At 41.6% G+C, this 27,486-nt stretch overlaps 1 protein-coding gene across 1 annotated transcript in view; it reads right to left on the reverse strand.

Moving 5' to 3' along the window:
• Positions 1-27,486, reverse strand: part of CLASP1 (cytoplasmic linker associated protein 1) — a 4,127,769-nt gene that overhangs the window by 1,541,047 nt on the left and 2,559,236 nt on the right. Inside the window, exon 25 of the mRNA XM_044073692.1 lies at positions 6,775-6,878. Coding sequence (XP_043929627.1) covers positions 6,775-6,878 — 104 coding nt within the window. The remainder of the gene's footprint in view (positions 1-6,774; positions 6,879-27,486) is intronic.

Consider the following 27,486-nt stretch of genomic DNA (forward strand, 5'->3'; position numbering starts at 1 on the left):
ACTGAGGATATGACGTCGGTCATGCGCTTTTATACCCTGACGCTCTGATGTCAGATCTGAGCGCCCATGACCGACGTCAGCCTAATACTTTGGTATTCGGGCCGACCGAGGACAGCGGACTACCCATATGTAAGGACTGCAGCAATGTGAGATGAAGAACATCATGGCTGTATTTGCAGATGATGCTATTTTATACCTGATAATACCAGAAAAAGACATTTCAGTGCTACAGAACATTTTGAGGCAGTTTTAAATCTTCAGGATACAAAATTAATGAAGTTAAAACAAAGGCAATAGCTGTAAATATTATGTACCCATGCACAAAACTGGTTCAGCAATATCCATATTTAAGGGGAAATAATAAAATGAAAAATTATTCTGGTGTGGCATCTAAGGACATGTGGGAAGAGACCAAATAAAAGATCATAGAAAAACTGAGAAACTGGAAGTTCTGTTACATGAATATGAATAGAAAGATGCAAGTAGTTAAAATGTTTTTAGTCCCATTAGTTTTATACACAAGTCAGACATATTTTTATCAACCAGAGAAGAAGTTGTGGATTGCAATTAATAAAGAGCTGAAGGATTTTATCTGGGAGGATAAGACAGCAAGAGTCAAGTAGGATAAGCTGATTCTTTTAATCGAATAAGGTGGTTTGGGATTACCCGATATGAAGGGGTATTTCAGAGCTACACAGGGTTGCTACACACAGCACAAGCAGAAACCCATAATTCAAACTGGAAAGGGAGGAGGAAAAAATGGGGGGGGGGGGGAGAGGCTAAAGAAACAAGGAGAGACTGGGATTTTGGATGCAGATCCTTAAGGAGAATACCAACAACCATACTGAATATTATAGTCATAAAGTAGCAGAATGTATTCTAAGAACTAAGCCAACACGGGAATGGAGAAAGCAGATTCTGCTGATAGGGATGACTACAATTAGGGATACAGACAATAGGCAAGAGAGGGCTGGAAGAAGAAAACTGGCAATAAAACCAAGGTATTGGGAGCAAATAATTAGAAAGGGAAAGGTAAGAGAATGGGAAGAGGCCAAGAATTTACTTGGACTGCAAGATAAAGATCACCCTTTTTATCAAGGATTGATATTAGAATATAGGCAAAGAGAAAGATATAGGGGGTGCCTGAAAGACCAGCACTGACAGCGTTAGTAGAATCTAGAACAGAAGCTGCTGTTAAAAAAAGGAATTATCACAGCATATGGAATACTGCATGATAACTATAAGAATTAGTCAGAGGAGGTTAGAAAGGATTGGGAGCAGAGACTGGATAAGCAATTCACAAAGAACCAATGGAGGATATATGTATGTCTCCCAAACATGCAGCAAAATTTAGAAGATTTAGGACTTTTGCTTGGAACTGTTTTTACATAGGTATTTTATACCTCAAGTAGACTGCAAAGAATTTTTCCTCGGGTAGACAGCAATTGTTGGAGGTGTAATGGGGAAAAAGAGGTAATTGGGAACATATTTTCTGGGTGTGTTATAAGTTGGCAGACTTTAAAGATTCCTTGAAAACTTCTCTGTCATAGATACTGGGTGAGCAAACTGGTGTTACTAAGGAAATGCTTTTTTTGAGCTATGATACAGAATTGAAATTGCCTGGACAAAGTTAGGCCTTTCTGAGACTAAATATGGTGTCTGCCAAAAAATCAATTACTGGAAAATGGAAATCAAAGTCTGAACTATACTAGAAGCAGTGAGTATAGTAACAGAGATAAAACAACTGGAATTGGGATCTTTAGAAAAAGGCAGGAGCAAATTACATACAAAAAAATAGAAATTGTGGGAACAATACATGCAGAGGAGGAATGAGTTTTAAAAGAAGGCAGGATCTGATATGTAATGTTTGACTGACAGTGGCTGGATAGATTGTAAGTGATGTATAATGTCTACAACTAAAATTATGTCAATATGGTTTATTTTCATTTATATAAATGTATGATTGCCTATGTCACAGGTGACAATAAAGATGTTTCTTTTTAAAAAAATGGGAGAAAGAAAAACTAAACAGTTGTAGGTAAGAAGCTAACAATAGCCTGTCTCATGTAGGGATGCAGATATGAGGCAATTCTGGTTAAAATGCTGCTAACTTAGGTGAGGAGGCTTACAGTACAACAGGAAAAAACTCTCAGTGTAAGAAATCTGGCAAAGCTAAAAATAATGGGGAGACAAAGATCCAAAATCAGGGACGGATTTTAATTATCCTTTTGTAAATTTAGAAAGTTGCTAGAATGACATTTTTTGTCCGCATGCAATTTCTGATGGATATGAAGTCTGAAACATAAATATTTGTCATTATTTACTGAATTCAGTCTTCAATAATTTGCCAGAAAACCACACATTTTAAAAGGAACCCATCAAAATTTAGAGGTGAAAAACTGGACAGTTGAGAGGTCCCAAGGAGGGGTTGGATCTCTGTAAGGGCACTTCAACAGAAGAGTACCTCTCAAAAAAGCTTTACAAAGTTTATGAGAAGCAAGTGATGAGTCTTCAAATCCAATATGAAAATTGGATATAACTGCTAATTGAACTTCAACAGTAGAAGGCAAAGCCCCATCATTGAATAGTGAGGCTAAAAATTAAAGAATTGTCAAGAAAAATCTTGATGATTGGATGGGAAATAGGAAATTCCCCCCAGGGATCACTTCTGTGGCTCTGCTCGACAGGGGCACAGGAAAATAATTTTCTTGGTGGTGAAAGCCAGGGTACATTTTTGGCTAGGCTTATATAGGCCCTAGGGCCAATAGCCTAGTACCTACCTATGAACCTATAATAGGTGCTGAAAAAGGGTCAACATTATTTTTATGTCCCCAAAAGACAAACTTTTTCCATTTGCTGTGGTAAAGTTTATACACAGATGGTTTGTGAATGGCCAAAAGTATGTGTTGGACAAATGAAAAGAGCATAAATTGTCTGGCTATTAATGGAATTGAAGAAACCAAGCTGTCAGCTTGAGGTTCGATATGACTGCATGGATCATGCCTGTCGGATGGGACAAGAGATCTGGAACTGGGTCCAGAATTCAAGTGAATTAGATGAGGGCAAAGGAAGGGGAACCAAATCTGTTGAGGCCAATAAGGTGCAAAGAGGATTACCTTGCTCTTCAACCTGATTGCTTTCTGTGGGAACTTGGGAATTAGAGGAATTGGAGAAAAGGTATAAAGAAAACCAGAGGGTCAAATGTGGACAACAGCATCCCTCAGTGACTCACCCTGAGGGGGGAATTAGGGCAAAGTAGTTGCCGCACTTATTGTTTAGAGGAGATGTAAAAAGATCGCAGCAAGGTTGGCCCCACTGACACAATATTCTTTCCGTCACTTCTAGATTTAGGGATCACTCATGAGGCAGGAGAATGTATCTGCTCAGTTTATCACAATGGACTTCCTTGGAATGTGCATTGCTATGAGAAAGCAGTAGGATGAAACCGCCGACTGCCACACTCTGAGAGCCTCTCAACACAAGGGATAGGACCTGGTTCCTCCTTGCTTGTTGCTGTACCAAACCACTGACATGCTGTTCGCTTGAATGGCAACTGCCCCTGAATGGAGAGCATTCTGGATGGCCTGCAACACTAAAAGCACTGCTCTCATCTCTAAGACACTGATATGCAAGTTGGACTCTATGGGGACCAACTGCCTTTGACAGTTTTCTCCAGATAATGCCCTCCCACCCTAACTGGGAAGTGTCCATGGTTATTGTGTCCTTGGGTTGAGTGGGGGTGAAAGGCTGGCCTTCTAAAATTTGGTCTGACTGAATCCACCATTTGAGATCTCTCTCTCTCTTGCAAATGTTGGTGACTGCAATCAAAGTTGACTTTGGTTGGTATAGTACTGACTGCTGTGTTGCAAGCACCCATTGTAAAATTCTCATGTGAAATCTGACAAAGGGGGCCAGCAATATAGCAGCTGCCGTGGATCCCAGTGCATGCAGAATTAAGCATGCAGACAGTTTTTTGCTGTTGATCATCTTTGGGACTCGTGACCTGATATTTCTGTAGTCTTAGCGAGGGAAGAAATGCTATTGTTTTCTTTCTGTTCAGGATGACTCCTATGAACTCTAAGGTTTGCATTGGTTCAAGGTGAGATTTTTCGCAGTATATGGTTATCCCCAGGTAGGGACATGTTTGGAGAACCTGCTCTCTTGCCTCTAATAACTGATGTCTGGTTGGAGCGTTAAGGAGCCAGTTGTCTAAGTACAGAAACACCCAGAATCCCAGCAGTCTCAAGTGAGCTGCTACAACTGCCATGTACTTGGTGAACACCCAAGGGGCTGTGGTGATACCAAAGGGGAGAACTCTGAAATGATAGTGACTGGCTCCCAGCCACATGTGCCCCCATATTTGCCAATAAGGTCTTATTTAGATGGGAAAATTAAATAGTATTTAAAATGGACCTTTTTAAAAATGTGAGGTTTACCTTCGACACATTGATGATATTTTTATACTATGGACAGGAAATGTACAACTAATGGAATCTGTCAAAAAGTTTGAAAACATCACTACATTTTTGAAGTTTAAATACAGTTTTAATGTTCATGAAATTTACTATTTAGATTTGAAAATTAGTAGGGGTTTAGAATATAACTTCAAAACTTCTATATACAGAAAGCCAGCATTTAGTAACTCTTTTTTTACATTACACAGGTAGTCATCCATTACATCAGAAGGGGATATTAAAAAGTGAATTTATTAGAATTTTGAGGCTTACATGGAAAAATGAATGGTGTAAAGAAGAGTTCAGTAAGGTTAAAGCAATGTTTATAGAACAAGGCTATCATCCAGAAATGCTAATTGATGAATTTTACAACCAAGTTCTTCAACAAAGAAGTTGGCGATATGCACCTATCATCCACAAACGTTTGCAGTACTATCAATAAGAACAAAAAGGGAAATTATTCAAATTGAATTACTTCTAATAATGACAAAGGTGCAAATTATATGGTGCTTCATTATTCATCATATGCATCAGATATTAAAAAGATTTTGTTTAAAAATTGGACTAGGTTGCACAGAGTTGATGGGTCTTATGTAGATTTTTCCAAGCCCCATAATTTCATTTATAAGAATAGGAGCAACATTAAAATGATTTTTTGGAGAGACTTGCTTTAATTAAGAGCAACTCATCATACAAGACCACAAAATGGGGCTGTTGTAGGCAATATTTCTATGTAGACATAGATGAGAATGGATGATTTTTGGATAGTATATAGAAATGGATGACAAAGCTAAGCTTAACTGTAATACAGATAAAATGGTTTATTTGGCAAGGTGCTGTTCATGTATGGCATTCTATATAGGGAAAATGGAGAATGCCTTAAATAGAAGAATATATCAGCACAATTATCGTACAAGAAAAATGACAGCAAAAGTGCTCTACCTAGGCATGTTATTGTTTGTAATACTTTTAAGTTTAAATTTTGTATTTTGGAAAAAGTTGAAAGCTCTTATTATGGAGGAGATTGTCAAAATCATTATTATACAAGGAGATAATCTGGCAGTTGCATACAGATGCTTCTTATGCTCTGGGTCTTAATGAATCAATTTTGATTACAAGTGAGTTAAAATGTACAGCTTCAAGAATATGATGCAACAACATGAAGTAGAATGTTTTTGAATGTTCGCCTTAAATTTTATATATTGATTTCTTTTAGTATATGTGAATTTTGTATAGGTTTATTTACACTGAACGTGTTTTTAAAGTATACATGTGACTTTAAGGGAATGAATCAACATACAAGGGTGTGCCAGGAAGGTATTTTAAGGGGTTGCCCAAATAAGCAATCTAATGCTTCTGGTTAAGTCCTAAAACATTTTGAGAATGAAACAGCTTAACCGAATGACTGCATATGTCAAATTTTTATTAATGCTATTTTTTACCTTCAGTTTTGGTGTAGACTGGTCAATTGGTTTTGAGCAAAGGCAGCTTCTAATAATAACAGTACCTACTCCCTAGATCTCCCCACACATACACAAAAGGACCAGCAACAGCACCACATATAATTAGTGTATTTTTGGTGCCAATTATGTCCCATTATATAACTAAAAGTCAACACCTAACAGCACTGCCGGACAGGGATGCTTAACACTAAACACCATGACCATTTTCATTTTATGAGACTTTTAACTGTCAGTTGTTTTAATTAATTTCTGCAGCAACTGAAAGCCAAGTGAAATACAGTGTCATGTTTAACAAAGCTATAAGAAATAACTTACTACAAAATAAAAAAACAAAAAACTCCAATATCTAGTACCAAGAGTAGCTCTGCATGCCAAGTGTCAGTCACAGCTAAATATTAAACACATTAGATTTATCCACAGTGTAAACATGCTGCATTTATAAATCTGATCTCAGACACTTTAAATTTCCCCCAAAATAAAGTTATTTTAAATACAACTTGCAATAAGGGACTTCTTGAAAGGATCCTTTTTAATCTGTCTACCTGAATTGTGACAACAATCAACTATAATAAATGCATTCTGACAAATATCATCTAATAAGCATTAGGAATGAAGTTCTCCAACTTTACCCTTCAATTCTAATGAGAGACACTGACAATTTTGGATTCTGTTCAGTAAACATACAAAACTCTACTGCTGTTTTATCTTTTTTCATTGTTGTGTTGTTTACTTTACTAAAACAAGGTGAGCAGTGATGTTAACGGCATTTCACAGAGCTGAAATGTTAAATGCATTTCTCAGAACCATTATGCAGTCAGTATTACTTTTTAGATCTGTATCTGTAACACTTTCCTTACCAGAGCATCAGCCACAGCAGCCTCGAGCTCCGTGCTTGTGTTAATTACTCGCATCGTATTTACAGAGGCTGGCATTCTGCTTGGCTGTCCCAAGCCAAATCGGTCTAAATAAAATAGAGAACACAAAGGTTAACAAAAATAAAAAAAACACAAATTCATGTTCAGTGCCTACTGGCAGACACTTATCCTTGCTTTAAGTATTAATTTATTTTTAACTTTTTGTTGACTGGATTAGTCCTACTAGGCCTGGCCTATTTGCAGGGTGGTACTCATAATGAAAGTACAATTGTGCAAAATCTTACCATGACAGTAGATGTCTTTCTCTTCACTTACATAAGGGATCTCTTGCCAAGGATAGCCCAAAGTCAGGTCAGTACACCAAAGCCTTTAGTGTTTGCAGGTGCCATACGTCACATGTATGCTCCCCACGCAAAGCATAGGGCATGAAGGTGATATACGGATGCTCACACTTCAGAACTGAAACATTCCATGAGGAAAAGAATCTCCGTAGAGACCAGGAGGAATATGTGCATCCAGGAGGAGGAAAAAGAAAAGAATCCCTGGCCAAGAGGGCAAGAAGATACAGCAAAGAAGAGGTGGTAGGAGAGAGGGAGCGAATACTGCAATAGTGAAGAGAAGGACATCTACTGCTATGGTAAGATTTTACACAACTATACATTGTGTTCTTCTATATCACTGTTGCAGTATTCCTTGCATAAGGGAGGGTAACAAAAGATCAAGAGAAAACCTGGGATGAGGAAGGCATTAAAAAGCACTCTATAAACCCATGCAGAATAGCCTTGGCAAAGCCAGCTCTTGCTCTGGAAATAACATCCTACTTGTAATGCTTAGTAAAGGTATGGAGAGGAGTCCAAGTAGCAGCTTCAAGGATGGAACTGGTATCCAGCCCTTTGAAAAAAGGCACCAGAAGAAGCAACAGCTCTGGTAGAATGAGCCTTTGCATAAGATGAAGGTCATTTATGATTAAAAATACCAAAAAGATATGGCCTTAGAAATCCAGGAAGTGATGGTTTGTTTAGAAATAACCAATCTCAAAAACATGGGATGAAAGGAAACAAAAAGTTACTCAGATATGCAAATAGCCTTAGTCTTAACCAAATAACATCTGAGCTGTCTATGCAAATCAAAGGTGTGAAGAACCTTCTCATTGGCAGACTATGAAGAAGGAAAAAAGGAACGCAAATTAATAGACAGATTAAGAGACCTTGGGCATAAGAGAAGGATTAGTACAAACAGACACCCTGTCTCTGTGACAAACTAAAAAGGGAGGAACAAAAGTACAGTTTTCTACCTACCATAAATGTAGATGTTGGAGTGCTAATACAGCTGCAGTCATAACAGATGGGTTCTCCTGCCGTCAGGCGGGTCCTCAGTCGGCCGAATTCCAAAGTCTAGGTCCGGCGTCGGTTGTCGTCGCTTCTTCCCTGACGTCAGTGCGACAGGGGTATAAAGGAAGCAGCCGACGCCATTTTCTTCAGTTTTTCTTGCCCTAGATGTCATGTGCCCCCATAAGGAAGGCAATAATAAATTTGTGTGATAATGCAGTGCTATATAATCAAAATACAGTAGTTGCAAGCAAATACATCATAAATGAAAACCCCAATCAGGTTGTATGAGGCTGTGTTAGCCTATAGGCCTGTCCCAAGAGGGGAAGGAGGGAGGGAAACCTGGACTGCAGCTGTATTAGCACTTGAACATCTACATTTATGGTAGGTACAAAACTGTACTATGTTCATCGGGCATACAGCTGCAGTCATAACAGATGGGTAGAATCCCAAAGCTAAGAAAGGGGTGGTAGGCACTAGTTGGAACTAGGAGGAGCCAAGATGCCCTGCAAGACTGCAGTGGCAAAGCCTGCTCTAGATTTAGAGTATAATGGTAGGTTGTAGTGCTTGGAGAAGGTATGCACAGAACTCCAAGTGGCTGCTTCCAAAATATCCTTGGTAGGAACTCCTCTGAGGAAGGCTGCAGAGGTGGCTGTGGCCCTGGTGGAATGAGTTCTAATGCCTGTAGGAACAGTTTTGCCATGAAAGGAATAGCAAAAGCGTATGCAGTGGGCTATCCATTTTGAAATTGTCTGTTTGGAAATTGGCTTCCCTTGAGCTCCTACCGCATAGGCCACAAAGAGCTGTTCTGATTTTCTGAAAGGCTTTGTTCTGTCCAAATAATAACGCAGCTGTCTGTGAATGTCCAAGGAATGTAGTAATCTCTCCCCTTTCTTTTGAGGATTAGGATAAAAAGTAGGTAAATGTATGGCCTGATTTAAAGCTACCCTGGATACCACTTTAGGCATAAAGGTCGGGTTGGTTCGTAAGGAAACTCTGTCCTGATGGAAGATGATAAAAGGCTGGACAGCCATGAGAGCCTGTAGTTCTGAAACTCTATGAGCTGAGGTGATAGCCAGAAGGAAACCTGTTTTCCAGGACAAATATTGCAAATCTGATGAGGCAGCTGGCTCAAAAGGAGGCAAGGTCAATTTTTCCAGAATGAAATTAAGATCCCAAGCAGGTATTGGTTGTTTCCTTGGAGGCCTTAAATTCTTAGCCCCTCTGAGGAACTGTCTTAAGAGAGGGTGAGAGAATAAAGGTGGATCAGTGTTGTATTCTGCAGAAATGGCTGAGGCATGTATTTTGATGGAGGAGAAAGAAAGTCCACTGCTTAGCAGTTCAGCCAAATATTGTAGTATTTGAGGTAAATTCAGTTTTCCAGGATCCTGCCCCTTTTTCTCATTCCAGACACAAAAACGTTTCCATTTTGCGGAGTAAGCTTTTCTAGTTGATGGCCTTCTGGCCTCCAAAATGACATCCTGCACCTCCTTGGAGAGTAGGGCCTGTTGAGATGCTAAGGAATCTTCCATGCGGCAAGATGGAGTGTTTTTAGCTGGCTGTGAAGAGTTTTGATACTGTGCTGAGTCAGAAGAAGAGGCATTAGAGGCAGGGTCCATGGTGGGGAATGCGTCAGGCTCCACAGGAGCGGGTACCAGTGTTGCCTTGGCCAGTCCGGAGCAATGAGAATCATCTTTGGTCTGTCTGCTTTGGTCTTTAATAGAACTTTGGGCAGCAGAGGAAGAGGAGGGAAGGCGTAAACTGTCATTGATGTCCAACTGAAAGAAAGAGTGTCCACTCTCCAGGCCTTTGGATGGAAGATCCTTGAGCAGAATTTTGTCAATTGATGATTCTTGTGGGAGGCAAAGAGATCTATGTCTGGCCTTCCCCATTCTTGGATTATTTCTGTAAAAACTTTTGGATGCAATTTCCATTCGTGTGGATCTGTCATATTCCTGCTTAGGTTATCTGCCAGCGTGTTTTCCTTGCCTGGCAAGTACTGTGCTGTTAGTTCCATTTGTAAGTCCATGGCCATGTTCCAAAGTGACATGGCCAGTCTGCATAGGGGGTAAGAATGTGTTCCTCCCTGTTTGTTTATGCACCACATAACTGTGGTGTTGTCCGTTCTTATCAATAATTGACCTGGTTGTAGAAGGTCCTTGAAAGCTATAATAGCATTTATTACTGCTAGCATTTCTTTTTGATTGATGTGAAGGTGCTTTTCTTTTTGGGACCATTTGCCCTGAATGTACCGATCTGTCATGTGTGCCCCCCAGGCGTAGTCCGAGGCGTCTGTTGTGATGACTTGATTTGCTTGAGGCTTGCTGAATGGAAGACCTGTGTTTGTTTGACATGCTTGAGCCCACCACAGAAATTCCTTTTGCAGACATGGAATTAGTGGTATTATTGTTTCCAAACTGAGGCTGTGTTGAGATCATATGTTTTTCAGGTACCATTGTAGTTTCCTCATGTGCAGCTTTGCACATGGGATTAAGATGCAAGATGCCAAGAATCCCAGAGCCTGCAGGATTTTCCTTGCAGTCAAAAAGGAACAACAGGAAGCAACCAGATGCAAAAACAACGAGCACAGTATCCACCAACAAATTTATTTAAAAACTCAAAACTCTCTCTGACGTCTCGGCCGAAGCCTTCAAGGAGAATAAAACACTATCAGCATCATAGCAATATATACATCTAACTATAAAATAATTATACAATTAATCAATTAACTCACACATTAATAAGATAATGCCTTCCAATTGAGATCCTCATTTAGCCCAAAAGGAGACATAGTTTTAAATTTCAAGATGTACATAGCTTCTTTTTGCAATAAAAGAGTTTTCACATTCACATTATGATATACAGAAACACAAATTTGTTCTAATATAGTGCCTTTTAAACCACCACTACATTTATTATGAAATTGTGCAAAATGCAAAGCTACAGGGCTATCAATATTAGCATTATTTATATCCCTAACATGCTCTAAGAGCCTTATTTTAAATGCCCTTTTCGTCTCTCCTATGTAAAATTTATTACAGGGACATTGTAACGAATAAACAACACCTATTGAGTTACAATGAAAACAATTATGAGTACTAAATTTAACATTATTAATAAAGTCAAAGTTAGTTACAATATGCTTGCAGGCTTTACACTTCCCACAAGGGAAAGTTCCAACTCTAACAGGTTCCCTATATAATTCTGGAGAGGGTATAATAAACTTACTTTTCACCAAAAAGTTTTTAATATTTTTTCCTTTCCGATAAGAAAATTTCAAATTCAAGTTCAGCCACTGTTGTACGTTCTTTAAAGAACATAAAAAATGCCCAAAGTGGCTCACAATATCAAGAAAATGCATAGTAAAACAGCCAAAAGTAGTTACAAAATAAATATTATCATTTGGCTTATTAAAATTACTGTGCCGTATCGTATCCCAACCAAAAATGTTGGTATTTCTACATCCTGTTAATTTTTCACCTGTTGGTTTAACACCTGTTACCAATCTAACAAAACCTTTATTCAAAATTTCCTTACTATATCCTCGAGCTAAAAAAGAATTAACCAAGGATTTCATTTCTTTATGAAAAATTTCAGGCTTGTTACAAAGTCTATATATACGTAACATTTCTCCATAAGGTAAGGCATTTAATGTGTGGGGAGGATGCCCACTAGTACCATATAAATATTGACATACCCCTTCAAATTTCTTATTAACGGAAGTAACCACATTCCTACCATCAGAAATATCTAACACCACATCTAAAAATGGAATAATGTGTCCAATATTCAACCCATCAAATTCTAACAAATATTTATTTCTGTTAATATCATTAAAAAATTCCATTATCTCTTCCTTATTACCATCAACCAAGAATATTAAATCGTCCATGTACCTATAGTATTTGATGACGTGTGTGTGAAAAAATTTATGTTTATAAATGACTTCCAATTCAAATAGTCCCATAAAAAGATTAGCATACATGGGGGCAAAAGCAGCCCCCATAGCTGTACCCTGCAATTGTTGGTATAAAATATTATTAAACTCAAAAAAATTATGAGTCAAACAAAAATAGACCAATTCAACTATATATTCTGTAGCAGGAAAATCTCCTAAAAAAAATCTGATGGCCTCTATTCCAAAATGATGCTTAATATTAGTATATAAGCTCTTGACATCAATGGTGACCCATAACATATTTTGATTTAGTTTAATATGTTTGACTTTATCCAAAAAGTCAAAAACATCACTTATATATGAGGGTAATCTAGTGACGTATGGAGACAAAAAATGATGTAAAAAGATACCTAAATTGTGCAGAAAATAATAAGAACCTGAAACTATAGGCCTACCAGGAGGCCTATATAAATTCTTGTGTATTTTAGGTAGGCAATAAAATAAAGCCATTTTGCAGCCTTCAATCTGAAACTTTTTTTTAACTTCTGCTTGACAGAAATAGCCTAATCTAACCCCTTTGTTAATAAGGTCCAAATATCCATCAATGGATGCAAAATATATCTCTAAATCCACAACTTTATATGTATTTGTGTCACTCAAGTGCTCCATACACATACACAAATAATCAGAAAAATGCATCACTACCAATTTGTTTCCCTTGTCAGATGGTTTAAAAACAATTTCATTCATCCTGCCAAGAGTTAACAGAGCTTTCCATTCTTCACGTCGCATATTGTACTTTATATTTGATTTCTTATTCATATATTCCTTATAAACTAATTCAGTAAAGTAATTTACTAAATTTACAAACTGACATACCTCTCCATTTAAACTATTAGGCACAAAAGTGCTATGTGAAGGAACCTTGGTTGTATCAAACTTATAATAAGCATTACTGTCACCATCTGAAAGACATGAATAAAAGCTATCGGATGAACTACCAACACTATCATCACATAATGTGAAAGAGACAATGTCATCATTTCTAAAAAAATATTTTAAGTGTAACTTTCTAGCAAAAGCATATACATCACTTTGTAGTTCATGAAGTCGGGTAACCACCGTAGGAATGAATTTAAGGCCCCTATTCAATACAGACATTTCTGTTACACTAAATTCATAATTAGATAAATTGATTACATATTCCTTAGTATTTAATAAAGTATTAGCACTATAAGCAAAATTGGAATCAACGTCTACCCCGTTTGTATCCACCCTGTCCATGATGTTGCCCACCTGTGTTTGATGATTGTTCCCATGTCCGTTTCTGTCCCTGTGCATTGGGGATAGAAGTGGCAACGTCCCCACGAAAAGTTTGCCGAAAATTGTCCCTCTGTTGAGCCGCTGGAAGAGCAGGGTATTCGGAATCATTGCAGTCGTCTTCATACGAGGTGTAGCCGCCTTCTGATGCTGAAGAATGATACGGTGGATTCACAGTCGGACCCGGATGAAACCTAACTTGCTTACGAAGCTTGTTACGTTGTGTCCTTGAAAGAAAAGCCTTGTTAAGCTCACAGTCGCGTACATCACGCAACAACTTCCCTTTTTTTCTGTCAATTAATGTTGTCTCATATTCTTTTAGTTTCAAGTTTGTTTGTTTAAGAAACTCATCGAACGTGGAAGCCGGAACATTATTTGTAAGGTCTAAGCACAATTTTTTTATACTGGAACATAATTCTTTTTGTTTAAATTGGTCACGTTCGATAAGAATGTGCAACCATTCGGTTACACATTTGTGTGCAGCATTAACCCATCTCTTATGAAATACACAATCTGTGTCTACAGTCAAATCAAACGGAGTAGAGGGGTCTTTGAAAACTCTAAGACCTCTCGGGGTAGTATCAGTCTCCAAGTACTTTTGTAGACCACAGATGTTATAATAAACCGCAGTCTCTTTCCACATTAATTTTTCCAGTTCCTCAAACAACAATTTGTTTTCTGTATTCACAGCTAAAGGTACCTTTCTGCCCCTTTTTCCTTGCAGTCAGCCTGGTGCAATTTGCTAGTGTTCTGAAGTATTGTATTAGTTGCCCCTGCTTCTCTGGCGTGAGGTAGGCCATCTGGGTGCTTGTGTCCAAATTGGCACCCAGGAAAATTATCTTCCGAGAAGGTATTAGCCTTGATTTCTTTTTGTTGACTGTGTATCCCAGAGATTTCAATAACATTATTACATAAGCCAGATGTTTCAGAAGAATGTGCTTGCTGTCCGCTTGGATCAGGCAGTCGTCCAAATATGGGTATATTTGTATCCCTTGAAGTCTGCAGTAGGCAATTACTGATGCCAGGCATTTCGTGAATACTCTGGGCGCAGTAGATAAGCCAAAAAGCAATGCAGAGAATTGATAATGGGTTGAACCTGCAAGAAATCTGAGGTACCTTCTGCAATTTTTTCTGATTGGGACATGCAGGTATGCCTCCTTGAGGTCCAATGTTACCAGCCAAGACTCCTTGCCCAGCATGGGAAGAAGATGCTGTAGAGTGAGCATCTTGAATTTTGTTACGAGTAGAAATGTGTTTAGGATGGATAGGTCCAAAATAGGTCTCCAATCTTTTCCCTTCCTTGGCACCAGAAATAGCCTGGAATAAAAACCTTGACCTTGTTCGTGCGTAGGTACCTCTTGAATAGCTTTCGTGTTTATGAGATCTGCAATTTGTTTTTGTGCCTCTGCCCTTTGATTGTGTGGCAGGTTTGGCATGCCTCTCATTTTTGGAAGAGTGTGAAAATGAAATTTGTAGCCTCTGTTTATAATGTCCAGGATCCATTTGTCCTTTGTGACAACATGCCAATTTTTTGAAAATAGTGCCAGCTTTCCTCCTAAGGGGGCTGCCGTTTGAAACCTGGTTGGCATGCAAAGGGGAAAGTCATTGGGTTTGCTTTCTGAAAGATTGCGAATTGTCCTCACCACCTCTTTGTGTAGGGGCTTGCCATTGTCTGCCTCTATACAATCCTTGGGATTGTCCTCTGCCCCTAGGGCGCCTGTATCTGCCTATTTGGGGTCTGTCTGTGGCAGGAAAGGACCAGTTTTTGGAAGGCCAATTTCTACTAAAATGTGGGGGTTGAACCTGTAGAAATTCTTTCACTGTTTGCATTGATTTAGCCTTTTCCTCCATTTTCCTTAATACCTCCTCAGCATTAGCACCAAATAGTACGTCCTTTTGAAATGGGGCGTCTAGTAATTTAGCTTTGACATGATCAGGCAAGGCTTGTCCCTTGAGCCAGGCATGCCTACGTATGACTGATCCTGTAACAGCAGCTCTACATGAGGCCTCTAGAGCATCAAAACCACATTGTAAGGTATGCTTACCCACTTGTTCTGCACTATGCATCAAATCCTGCAACTCCTTCAAGACTGGTTGTTCAGGTTGTGACATTTTACTCTTCAATTGTGATAACAAAAACTGTTGGTATTTTAGCATATGAAACTGACAGTTTAAGGCCCTCATGGATAAGGTAGCCGAGGTATATACCTTTTTTCCCCACCTTTCTAAGGATCTGGAATCTCTCTCGGAGGGCAATGGATTTTTGGCAATGGAGGCCTTAACTCCCTTGGGGCCCTGTGAGATGGTTTCTGGGTCAGCAGCATGGCTTTTGTAAAGAAATTGGTGTGAGTCAGGAACCCTGTAGTACCTGTCAGGCTTAACTGGTGCTGAGGGTAGAGAGTCCGGGTTAAGGAAGGCCTCCGAGTAAACATCATCTAGGATGTCCAAGACAGGAGGTATAGCCAGAGGCCTATGCTGAGGTAACAAGAGAAATTCCCTGAGCATTTTCTTGGAATCTGAATAATCCTGGCCTTCCCAGTGGAAGTGTTCCCTTAAAGTATGCAAAGTTTCCCCAAATGAGTAATCCTCAGGGGGAGATACAGAAGGGATGGACTCCTCCGCATCAGAGTCTTCAAAAGGGGAGTAAGAAGAATGTTCCTCATCATCAGAGTGCTCTGAAATAATGGAGCCCTGGTCAGAGGAGGGGGAATCTTCCTCTACTCTGGGCCTTTTGTCCGGTGGGGGCCGAGAACCTCGGATTAGAGTAATTAAATCCTCAGCCATTTTAAGCATCTATTTCTTAGGCATGGGGCCTGTAGATGGGCCCTGTGTAGCTGGTCTCTTAGGGTGCAAGGATGCTTTAGACTTTGTGAAAGCCTTGATGGAGAAAGAAGAGGAAGGTCTGAAGACACCTTGAGTGGAGGTGGACCTGTCCACATTCTGAGTTTCAACACCAAGAGTGGCTTCGGTATCTGTAGTCAGGGTGTGGGCCGAGGAGCCTGCGACCTCGGGCACAGGAGACACCGTCAAAGAAGTGTCGTCGGTAATCAGGGGCTGCGTAGGCGCCTCACTGAGAACCGGACCACGTGTAGTCGGCTTTGGCGTGGTGTCGGTAGAGGCCATGGACCTCGTGTGTCGGTCCTTGTCTTTGCGTTTTTTAGACAAAACCGGAGTCAGAGTATCCGACGACATAGTATAGTTAAATGCTTTCCCAAAATAATGCTGGGCAAACTCCGCCCGACGCTTAATAGTGCGTTTGTTGAATGTAGCACAAAAGCGACAGACCGAGACGTTGTGGTCTGGGCCTAAACAAGGTATACAGAGGGAATGGAAATCCTTATGCGGTATTTGCTTCCCACAAGAAATACAATTATTAACTTTGTCTGACATCGGTCTGAGGCAAGAAAAGTTTCCCCAACGGGGTTACTTAGCTTTTAAGAAGACTTCGGTTTCCAAATTTCGTAATTTCAGGAGCTGGCCGACCAGCACTTGCGAACTGCTTCTGCTTCGGGCACCGCGCGGCAAGAAAGACTGGAGAAAATGGCGTCGGCTGGTTCCTTTATACCCCTGTCGCACTGAAGTCAGGGAAGAAGCGACGACAACCGACGGACGCCGGACCTAAACTTTGGAATTCGGCCGACCGAGGACCCGCCTGATGGCAGGAGAACCCATCTGTTATGACTGCAGCTGTATGCACAATGAACATCATGACAGCTTGAAACTCAGACACTCTCTTAGCTGAAATAAGGGTTAAAAGAAGAACAGTCTTCCAAGTACAATGTTGTAAGGAAGCTCAAAAGGTGCCTAAGTCAATTTTTCAAAATGAAAACTGAGGTCCTAGGAAGGCAGAATAAGCTTCCTGGGAGGCCTGGTATGAAGGACACCCTTAAGAGTGTTTGACTTGAAATCTAGAGGCCAGAGGAACTAAGGGCAGACAAGCAGAAATTGCTGAAAGGTATGCTTTAACTAAATAATATGCCAACCCAGCATGAAGCAGATCAAACAAATAAGACAGAACCATAGGAACCTACACTGAAAAGGGATTCTGGTTTCGGGGGAGCCACCAGACAGAAAGTCTTTTCCATTTGGAGAACTATGATCTTCTGGTAGTGGGTTTCCTGCCCTCCTCCAGGACCCGAAGCACATCCTCAGAAAAGAGGTGCCTAAAAGGGATCAAAACCCTATCATCCACAGTGTCAGTTAAAGAGTGGACAATTAAGGGTGGAAAAGAGACCCCTTGCCTTCTGTGAGGAGTCCACCCGGTGAAAAAACTTGTGCTGATTGCCCTTGACCAAGTGAGACAGAAGGGGGAACCAATGCTGTCTGGGCCAAAAGAGAGCCACTATAGCAAGATTTTGAGGGAATCTTACCTCATCTTGTGCAAGACTCTTGGAAGCAGAAGAATGGGAGTGAAAGTGTACATAAACATCCCCTTCAAAGAAAAAAAGTCAGGGCATCTACCTTGTAAGTCAGAGGACTTGGGACTCTGGAAGACAAGAGAGAAAGTCATCTGCTTAGAGGGGGAGATAAGAAGATACACCTGAGAATACCTTGCCGATGGACAATGTCCAAAAACACATCTCTGTGATGCATCCATTCATGAGCCTGTGTGCTGGACCTGCTCAAAGAGTCTGCCACTAGACTAAGCTCCAACAGAATGTAAACAGCCTGACCAGTCACTTGATACTGGACAACTAGATCCCAGATCTGAAGAGCTAGCCTGCAAAGATGATAGGACTTTGTACCGCCTTGTTTGCTGACATATCGCATCACTGTGGTACTGACTGTGAAAACTTTGAGGTGCCCAGGATGAAGAAGGGTTCAAAACGTTTAAACAGCTAAAAGTTGAGCCCTCATCTCTTTGATGTTGATGTGGTCTGACCCTTCATGAGGAGGCCAAAGACCCTGGTAATTGAGAGAGATGAAGGAAGCTCTCACCCCCTGTCTGAGGCATCTAAAAGAGACTCTTGAGTCAGAACTGGAGGCTAGAAAGGAAGCCCGGGGTTGGGAGAAAGCTTATGAGTCTACCGCTGAAGCTTGAGCTTGAAACAGTAAAGGAAGGGAACTAGTAACGCCAGGAGGTGACAGTGTTCAACCCACACAGACTTGAGGTACAACTGAAGCTTTCTCATATGTAGCCTGGCCAGAGGCAGCATAAGCATGCCGGAGGCCATAAACCTGAGAACCCTGAAAAAGTCTCTGGCCATGACTGAAGCCAAAGGAAGAAGAGAGTGGAGAAATGCAATCGAAGACAGGACCTTGAGGGCAGGCAGGAATGCCAGTATGGGAACAGTTTGGATCCTGCAACCAAGAAAAACATGATCCTGAGAAGGAGTCAAGACTGATTTTTGAAAGTTTATGATGAACTCCAGACTCTGCAGCAAGGAAATAGTAAACTGGAGGTCCTAAAGCGGAATCTCGGGGGAAGAGATCTGAATGAGCAGACTATCCAAATGAGGGAAGATCTGAACCTCCTCTCATCCGGCAAAAAGCAATGACAGGAGTGATACATTTTGTGAATACCCTTGGGGCAGTAGAGAGGCCAAAGGGCAAAGGAAAAAACTAAAAATGCAAGGAAGAAACAGAGAAATGTAAAAACTTTTGAAAAAGGGGACAGATGGGGTAGTGAAGGCAGACATCTTTGAGATCCAGAGAGACCAGAAATATATTGAGAAGAAGAGGGAATAAAGTCTGAAGGGACAACACCCAAAATAAAGGAACCTTCAGAAAGGTGATGAGATGAGAAAGGTTCAGAATTGGCCTGCAGTTGCCCTCCCTTCCTGAGAAAGTACAGTTGTGTACACCTACCATAAATGTAGATGTTCGAGTGTCTTCACTGTTGCAGTCATAACTGTAGGGTGCTCCTGCTGGCAGGCAGCCCGAGGTCGGCCAGAATCCCAAAGTCTGGGTCCGGCGGCTGTATAAGCTAGTATCCTGGCGCCAGCACGCTTGGTACATAGCCCTCAGCCGACGCCATCTTCTCCAGCCTTTCTTGCCCTAGATGTCAGAATACCTCCAATAAATCAAAAATGAATCCAACAAAGGAAACACAAATACACCACAAAAAGGAAAAGAAGGGATAGGAGGGAGGAGCCTGACTGCAACAGTGAAGACACTCGAACATCTACATTTATGGTAGGTGTACACAACTGTACTATGTTCTTCGTGTTTCACTGTTGCAGTCATAACTGTAGGGTGGAATCCCAAAGCAGTGTAGAGAGGGAGGAGGCTTTAGATAGAAGGGGAGGCAAGAATACCCTGCAAGACAGCAGAGGCAAAGCCTGCCCTAGACTTAGAAAACAAAGGGAGATTGTAGTGCTTGGAAAAAGTATGCACTGAACTCCAAGTGGCAGCTTCCAAGATATCCTTGGTAGGTACTCCTCTGAGAAAAGCTGTAGAAGTAGCAGCTGCTCTAGTAGAATGACTTCTAATGGTTCCAGGAAACTGTTTACCATGATGAGTGTAACAAATTCTGATCCCATAAGCAATCCATTTGGTAATAGTTTGTTTAGAAATAGGTTTTCCAAGTGAACTGGAGGCAAAGGAAACAAACAGTTGGTTAGACTTTCTGAAATCTTTAGTCTTGTCCAAGTAAAATCTTAACTGCCTGTGCACATCCAATGAATGCAAAATCCTTTCCCCTTTATTTTGAGGATTTGGAAAGAAAGTAGGAAGGTGAATTGTCTGATTCAAGGCCACTTTCAAAATCACCTTAGGCATGAAAGTAGGATTGGTCCTCAAGGATACTCTGTCCTGATGGAAAATAAGGTAAGGTTCCACAGCCATAAGAGCTTGCAACTCTGAGACCCTTCTGGCAGAGGTCAAAGCTAACAAAAGAACAGTCTTCCAAGATAGAAACTTAATACCTGAAGATGCAGCAGGCTCAAAAGGAGGCAAAGTAAGTTTTTCTAAAACATAATTAAGATCCCAGGCAGGGACCGGAGGGTCCTTGGAGGTCGCAAATTCTTAGCCCCCCTCAAAAACTGCTTCACCAAAGGATGTGATAAAACAGGAGGATCAGAACTGAAATGCGCCGAGATAGCAGAAGCATGAATCTTAATGGAAGAAAATGAAAGTCCCTTAGATAAAAGCTCCGAAAGGTAAAGCAAAATAGAGGAGAGATCAGGAACCTGAGGATCAGAACCTCGGTCCTGCATCCAAATAGAAAACCTCTTCCATTTAGAGGCATAAGATTTCCTAGTGCTAGGCCGTCTAGCTTCCAAAAGAACATCCAAAACTTGTTTGGGAAGACTAGAGGCAATCAAATTCCTTTGAAGAGCCAAGCTGCCAAGCAAAGGGTCTTGAGGTTGGAATGTAGCAACTGACCCTGATGCTGGGACAGAAGCGAAGGGTTCAGTGGAAGAATCCAAGGAGGCCCGAGAACAGGAGTTTTAGAGTCGGATACCAAAACTGTCGAGGCCAATTTGGAGCAATCAAGATGAGGAACTTGGGCTTGTCCTGCTTTATCTTCAGTAGTACCCGAGGCAGTAGAGGAAGAGGAGGGAAGGCATATGCAGACAGACTTCTCCAACTGAAAGACAGGGCATCCACTTTCCATGCTGTTTTGTGGAAGGACCTGGTGCAAAAGCGAGGCAGCTGATGATTGAGATGGGATGCGAACAGATCTATCTGGGGACATCCCCAAACTGCAGTAATCCTTTTGAACAAGTTGGTGTCTAGCATCCATTCGTGAGGATCTGAAATCTTTCTGCTCAGGCTGTCTGCTAAAAGATTTTGTTTCCCTGGAATGAATTGAGCCTGGAGATGCAGATTCAAATTTAGAGCTGTGTCCCATAAACTCATAGCCAGTCTGCAAAGGGGGTAAGAATGAGATCCCCCCTGCTTGTTGATGTACCACATGGCCGTGGTGTTGCCTGTGCGAATTAGCAGAGGCCCTGGTTGTAAAAGGTGCTTGAAGGCCAAAAGGGCATTTTGAACTGCCAACATCTCCTTCAGATTGATGTGCCAGTGAAGATGGTCCTTTGTCCAGGTTCCTTGCTGGCAATTGTCTAGAAAATGTGCTCCCCAAGCATAATCCGAGGCGTCCGTGGTTAGGATTTGAGTAGGTTGAGGGAGACTAAAAGGTTTTCCTTTGTTTAAAATGCATGCCCTGGACCACCAGAGGAATTCCTTCTGGAGGCAGGGGATCAGAGGAATCAGAATATCCAGATCGTGATAATGCTGTGACCATACACTTTTCAGATACCATTGAAGCTTTCTCATGTGAAGCCTTGCGTTTGGAATCAACAGAATGCAGGAAGCCATGTAGCCCAGAGCCTGCAGGAATTTTCTTGCAGTGAGCTGAGATAGAGTTGCCAAGGTGTTGAAAGTAGAAGCCAGCTGAGTTTGTTTTTCTAGAGTGAGGTAGGTCCTTTGTAAGGTTGTGTTTAAGAGGGCTCCCAAGAATACCATTTGTTGAGAAGGGATTAAATGTGACTTTTTTATGTTCACTGAGAATCCCAGTAAGAGGAGAAGACGTTGAATGAAGTCTAGGTGTTGAAGCAGAAGATCTTTGCTGTCTGCCTGAATAAGGCAGTCATCCAAATAGGGGTAAATCTGAATCCCCTGAAGTCTGCAGTAAGCCACTACTGGTGCCAGGCACTTGGTGAAGACTCTGGGCGCAGTAGATAAACCAAAGGGCAGAACAGAGAATTGAAAGTGCCTCAAACCTGCCTTGAACCTGAGGAATTTCCTGCATTCTTGTCTGATAGGGATATGCAAATAGGCTTCCTTTAAGTCCAATGTCACCATCCAGGCGGCCTGAGAGAGCATTGGAAGTAACTGTTGTAGAGTGAGCATCTTGAACTTTGGAATTTCCAAAAAGGTGTTTAACACAGAAAGGTCCAGAATAGGTCTCCAAGAGTTGTTTTCTGGGAACCAGAAACAGCCTTGAATAAAATCCTTTTCCCATTTCCAAGAGTGGAACAGGCTCTATGGCTCTCATAGCCAGAAGAGCATCCACTTGAGTTAAGGCCTCTGACCATTGAAGTTTTGGCAGATCTGGCCAACCGTGAGTCCTTGGCAAAGTGTGAAAGTGGAACTTGTAACCTTTTAAAATCACATCCAATACCCATTTGTCCTGGGTAATATGAGTCCAATTCCTGTAAAAAAGAGACAGTTTTCCTCCGAGAGGGGCGTCCAGGTAAAGAGGTCCTGAAGCCCAACCGAGAGAGTCATTGAGTCTGTTTCCTTTGAGATTGGGATCTGTCTTCTCCCCTTCTAGGTGAAGAAGCAGTCCATTGTCTAGATCTGTACGAGGTATGGCCTTGACCACGGCCTCCGGAGCGTCTATATCTTCCCCTTTGAGGCCTGTCAGACGTGGGAAAGGACCAATTTTTAGTGGGCCAATTCCTGGAAAATATAGGAGGCTGAACCTGCAAGAAATCTTTTACAGTCTGCATGGACTTTGCCTTTTCTTCCATCTTTTTAATAACTTCCTCAGCCTTAGAACCAAAAAGAACATCATGTTGAACAGGGGCATCTAATAATTTAGCCTTAACCTGTTCAGGCAAACTTTGTTCACGAAGCCAGGCATGTCTCCTAATCACAGTACCAGAGGCAGCAGCCCTGCAGGAAGCATCCAAGGAATCAAAACCACAATGTAAACTATGCTTGTTAACCTGTTCAGTAGCATGCAAAACATCCTGAAGTTCCTTATCCTCTGCACAAGCAGGTACGGAAGCAAGCTTTTGCTTTAAAACAGACAAAAGAAATTGCTGGTATTTAAACATATGAAACTGGCAATTCAATGCCCTTACAGAAAGGGTAGCAGAAGTATATACCTTTTGCCCCACCTGTCTAAAGCACGAGAATCCTTCTCAGAGGGAATAGGATTTTTAGAAGTAGCAACCTTAGCAGCCTTAGAACCCTGAGAAATAGTTTCAGGGTCTGCAGAAGGATTTTAAATAGAAATAAATGAGAGTCAGGAACCCCATAAAATCTATCAGGCTTAGAAGGAGCAGGAGGCATGGAATCAGGATTCAAATTGGCCTCAGAAAAGCATCATCCACAATGTCCAAAACAGGAGGGATAGCTAAAGGCCTATGCTGAGGAAGAAGAAGAAATTCTCTAAGCCTCTTTTGGAAGCAGAATATTCCTGTCCTTCCCAATGAAAATGTTCCCTCATCTCATGCAAGGTTTCCCCAAAGAAAAATCCTCAGGCGGAGAGGCCGAGGGCAAAGATTCCTCAGCATCCGAATCCTCATAAGGGGAAGGAATAGTCCTGATCAGAGGAAGAAACAGAAGAGACAGAGGCCTGGTCAGAAGAATCCAGAGTAACATCCTGTCAAGGCCTTTTCTCAGGAGGGGGGTGAGAACCCTAATCATTGTAAGCAAGTCTTCAGCCATCCTCAATAATTGTTTTGTGTCTTGGGAGTGGATTCAGAAGCAGCTTGAGCTGAAACTTTAGACTTAGAAGGAGTCTTTGTCTTTGCCTTTGCCTTTGAAATAGTAATGTGAGTAGGCCTGAAAACCCCCTCAGAAGCCGGTACCTGCACAGCGGTTCTGGACCCATCTGAAGGAGCGGCGTCCGAAGGTCCTGCAGCAGTTAAAATAGTGGGCCTTGATGGCTCCCCATGGGAGTCCGTATCGGCCATCGGTTCAGAAGCGGCGGATGACAGGGGCTGCAAAAGCGCCTCACTGACGACAGCCGAACCGGACGCTGGCTCCAGCTGCAACGAGTCCTGTTTGGACCTCGGAGGCCTGTCTTTATCTTTGCGCTTCTTTTGAACTCCGGTAGTATCCGACGACATTCTGTAATTGAAGCGTCTGCCAAAATAATTTAAAGCCCAGTCGTACCTGCGTTTGATAGTACGAGAGTTGAACCTGGCACAGAACCGACAACAAGAAACGCCGTGGTCAGGGCCTAAGCAAGGTAGACAGTAAGAGTGGAAATCTTTATGAGGTATTTGTTTCCCACGCTATACAATTATTAACTTTTTCTGACATCGGAGGAACAAGAAAAAGATTCCCCAACGGGTACTTAGCTTTGAGAAGAGAAGTAACAACTTCGGACCGACAACAACCAAGAATGCTGTTCAAAATCGCCAACCAACGCTTTTGAGCTGCTTTCCACCGCATGGCAAGAAAGACTGGAGAAGATGGCGTCGGCTGAGGGCTATGTACCAAGGCGTACTGACGTCAGGATACTAGCTTATACAGCCGACGCCGGACCCAGACTTTGGGATTCTGGCCGACCTCGGGCTGCCTGCCGGCAGGAGCAACCTACAGTTATGACTGCAACAGTGAAACACGAAGAACATCCAGAAATACTCTGGAATAAAAATCCTTTTCAAGGCAAGGAGCACAACCTGAATAGCGCCCTGGGACAAAACAGAAGCACCTCCGGAAAAAGAAAAAGCTGTTCTTGAGGAGAATGAAGGATGACCAGAAAGGGAGGAAGAAATTTCCTAACCATAAAATACTCCTGAAGGATGATGGACAGAAGCCAAGAGTCTGTTGTGATCCTTTATCAATTTGGAAGGGACAGGTAAAGGTGAAGGGACAAGGGAAGCAACCTGTCAAATGGAACCTGGCTTGTCTTGAAAAGGAGGTTTCTGAGAAATAGGGTTCTGAGTAGATTTAGCAGGAGTTATATGTCTAGAACCATTTTTACCCTTGGGCGGAGGGGCAAGACAGTCTGCGAACAAAAGCAGATTTAGAAGGGTAATGTCTCTGAAACTTAGGGAGAGGAAAGCAACCACCGTTCACTGCAGCACCACAGTTTTATTTTAATAAATCGTGGTGCTGCAAGTGAATGGTGGTCACTTTTCTTTAGTTTTTATCGATTTTGTGTGTGTTTGTGCTTTACTGCAAACTTAGGGAGAGGAGAAACAAAACTATGTTTCAATTCCTGCAAGGTTTTGCCCTTATCCCAGAGGGATTTTAAAGTTCAACAGCAGCACAGCTAAAAAGATTTTTTCTATCCAGAGGAGCATCCAACAATTTGGCCTTAATGTCAACAGGCAAAGCTTAAAGATGAAGCCAAAACTAATGCCTCTTAACAGAACCAGATTTAGCAGCTCTGGAAGAAGCCCACAAGGCAAGTCAACACACAATCCAACATTCTAGTCATTGGAGACTCCATTGTGAGACACAGTGATGTCCCTCTCACCAGGCTGAGTAAGAGAAAGTTACTGGCAAACTGCTTATTAGGGGCTAGGATCCATCACATTATGCATGCACTCAGGTCACTGGGCCACAATTACCAATATGACTCAGTCATAGTCCATGTGGGAGTAAATGACCAGAGACGTACCTCCCGAGACAACCTGAAGAAAGACATCATGGAGCTCTCAGAATATGTGTCTCAGGCTGGTATGACCCTAGCATTGAGCAGCATTTTACCTTCTCCAAGGATGATGCCACAATATGAACAAAAGATGATTGACTTTAATAATTTGCTTAGTTTCTGGTGTCATTCTAAGGGGATGCAATATCTGTCAGCAATGGAAGGAGATGGTCAACAGACTATGCTGCTTTGTCAGGGATGGTCTGCACCTCTCCCCTCTAGGCTTTCGAATATTAGCTAAAACACTGTCTTCTCCCATAGTGCCTTTAATAGGCAACGCCAAACTGAAAGTACTTTCGACATAACAAATCAAAACCAAGAAAATCTAAAGGTATTACTGCTCAATGCTAGGAGTCTAAACAAAAAAAACTCCACTCCCTAGAATCTCTCTCTACCCAAGAGAATGCTCATCTCTGTGTGGTCACTGAGACATGGCTTAAAGCAGGAGAGAGCACACCAGCAGTGCAAGGTTATAATGCCTTCCACACATTTAGGCCAGCTACTTCAAAGGCAGAGACTAAAGGTGAGGGTGTCTCTACTTACATCAAAAATAAATATACTTCAAGGCTGATCAAACAGGACAATGCACTTGAGCTGCTCCATGTTCAAATCACCATAGCTAAAATTCAATACCACTTCCTTGCAAGCTACAGACCCCCCTCTATGACTCAGGAAACCCACTCCATGTATTAAACTTATTAGAAACACTAACCATCCAATACCATATTCTTGGGTGAATTTAATTACCCCACTATTAACTGGGAATCTTATATGATGCCAAATGTACATGCACGGAGATTCCTTGATTTTATAAACACAAACACCCTGGAGAAGATAATCAATACACCAACTAGGGGTGCAACCATACTGGATCTGGTCCTCACTAATATGGGAGACTGCTGCACACCCCGTAATGTAATGCCTTCTCTGGTAAGGTCAGACCACAAAATTGTCTATTTTGAAGTAAAAATAAAACCTGGACCCACCAGCTAAACCTGGAATATTGAGAAACTATTCCAAGGATAACCTCCTGCTATTAAGTGAGAAAGTACAGTTTTGTACCTACCATAAATGTAGATGTCCGAATTGGATAGCATCTGCAGTCATAACAACTGGGTTGTCCTGTCGTCAGGCAGCCCTTCAGTCGGCCGGATTCCAAAGTCCGCTGATGTCGCACTTCACCCGACGCCATCTCTGTTGGTCTTAAAGCATCAGCCGACGCCATTTTCTTCAGTGTTTCTTGCCCCAGATGCCAGAAGCCCTATAGAAGGCTAAGATTTTGGATAGATGCCAATGTTTCCAAAAGATAGAGGTAAACACAAAAATAAGCATGTATGTACATAAATACAAACAAATACACCATGAAAGAAATCCCCCCAGAAGCTAGCTATTAGAACGGTAAACACCCTAGGAGTACCACAGAGGGGAAGGAGGGAGGGTAATCCTGACTGCAGATGCTATCCAACATCTACATTTATGGTAGGTACAAAACTGTACTATGTCCTTCATGGATGCATCTGCAGTCATAACAACTGGGTAGAATACCAAAGCCAACAAGGGAAGCAGGATAAAAGAAGATAATGGGGTGTTAAGGATCCCTTGCAGAACAGCAGTGGCAAACCCTGCTCGGATCTGGAATATAGAGGTAAATTATAATGCTTGGCAAATGTATGCACGGAGGTCCAAGTAGCCGCCTCAATAATGTCTTTGGTAGCCACTCCTCGAGAAGGCTGTGGTAGTGGCTGTTGCCCTTGTAGAATGAGGTCTTATGTTCTGTGGAATTGGTTTTCCATGGAAGGAGTAACAGAATCGTATGCAATTTCCTATCCATTTGGAGATTGTCTGTTTGGAAATAGCTT

Source organism: Protopterus annectens, chromosome 6.part0, assembly GCF_019279795.1.
Source record: "Protopterus annectens isolate FY-2018-M chromosome 6.part0, PAN1.0, whole genome shotgun sequence".
NCBI classification, from domain to species: domain Eukaryota; kingdom Metazoa; phylum Chordata; order Ceratodontiformes; family Protopteridae; genus Protopterus; species Protopterus annectens.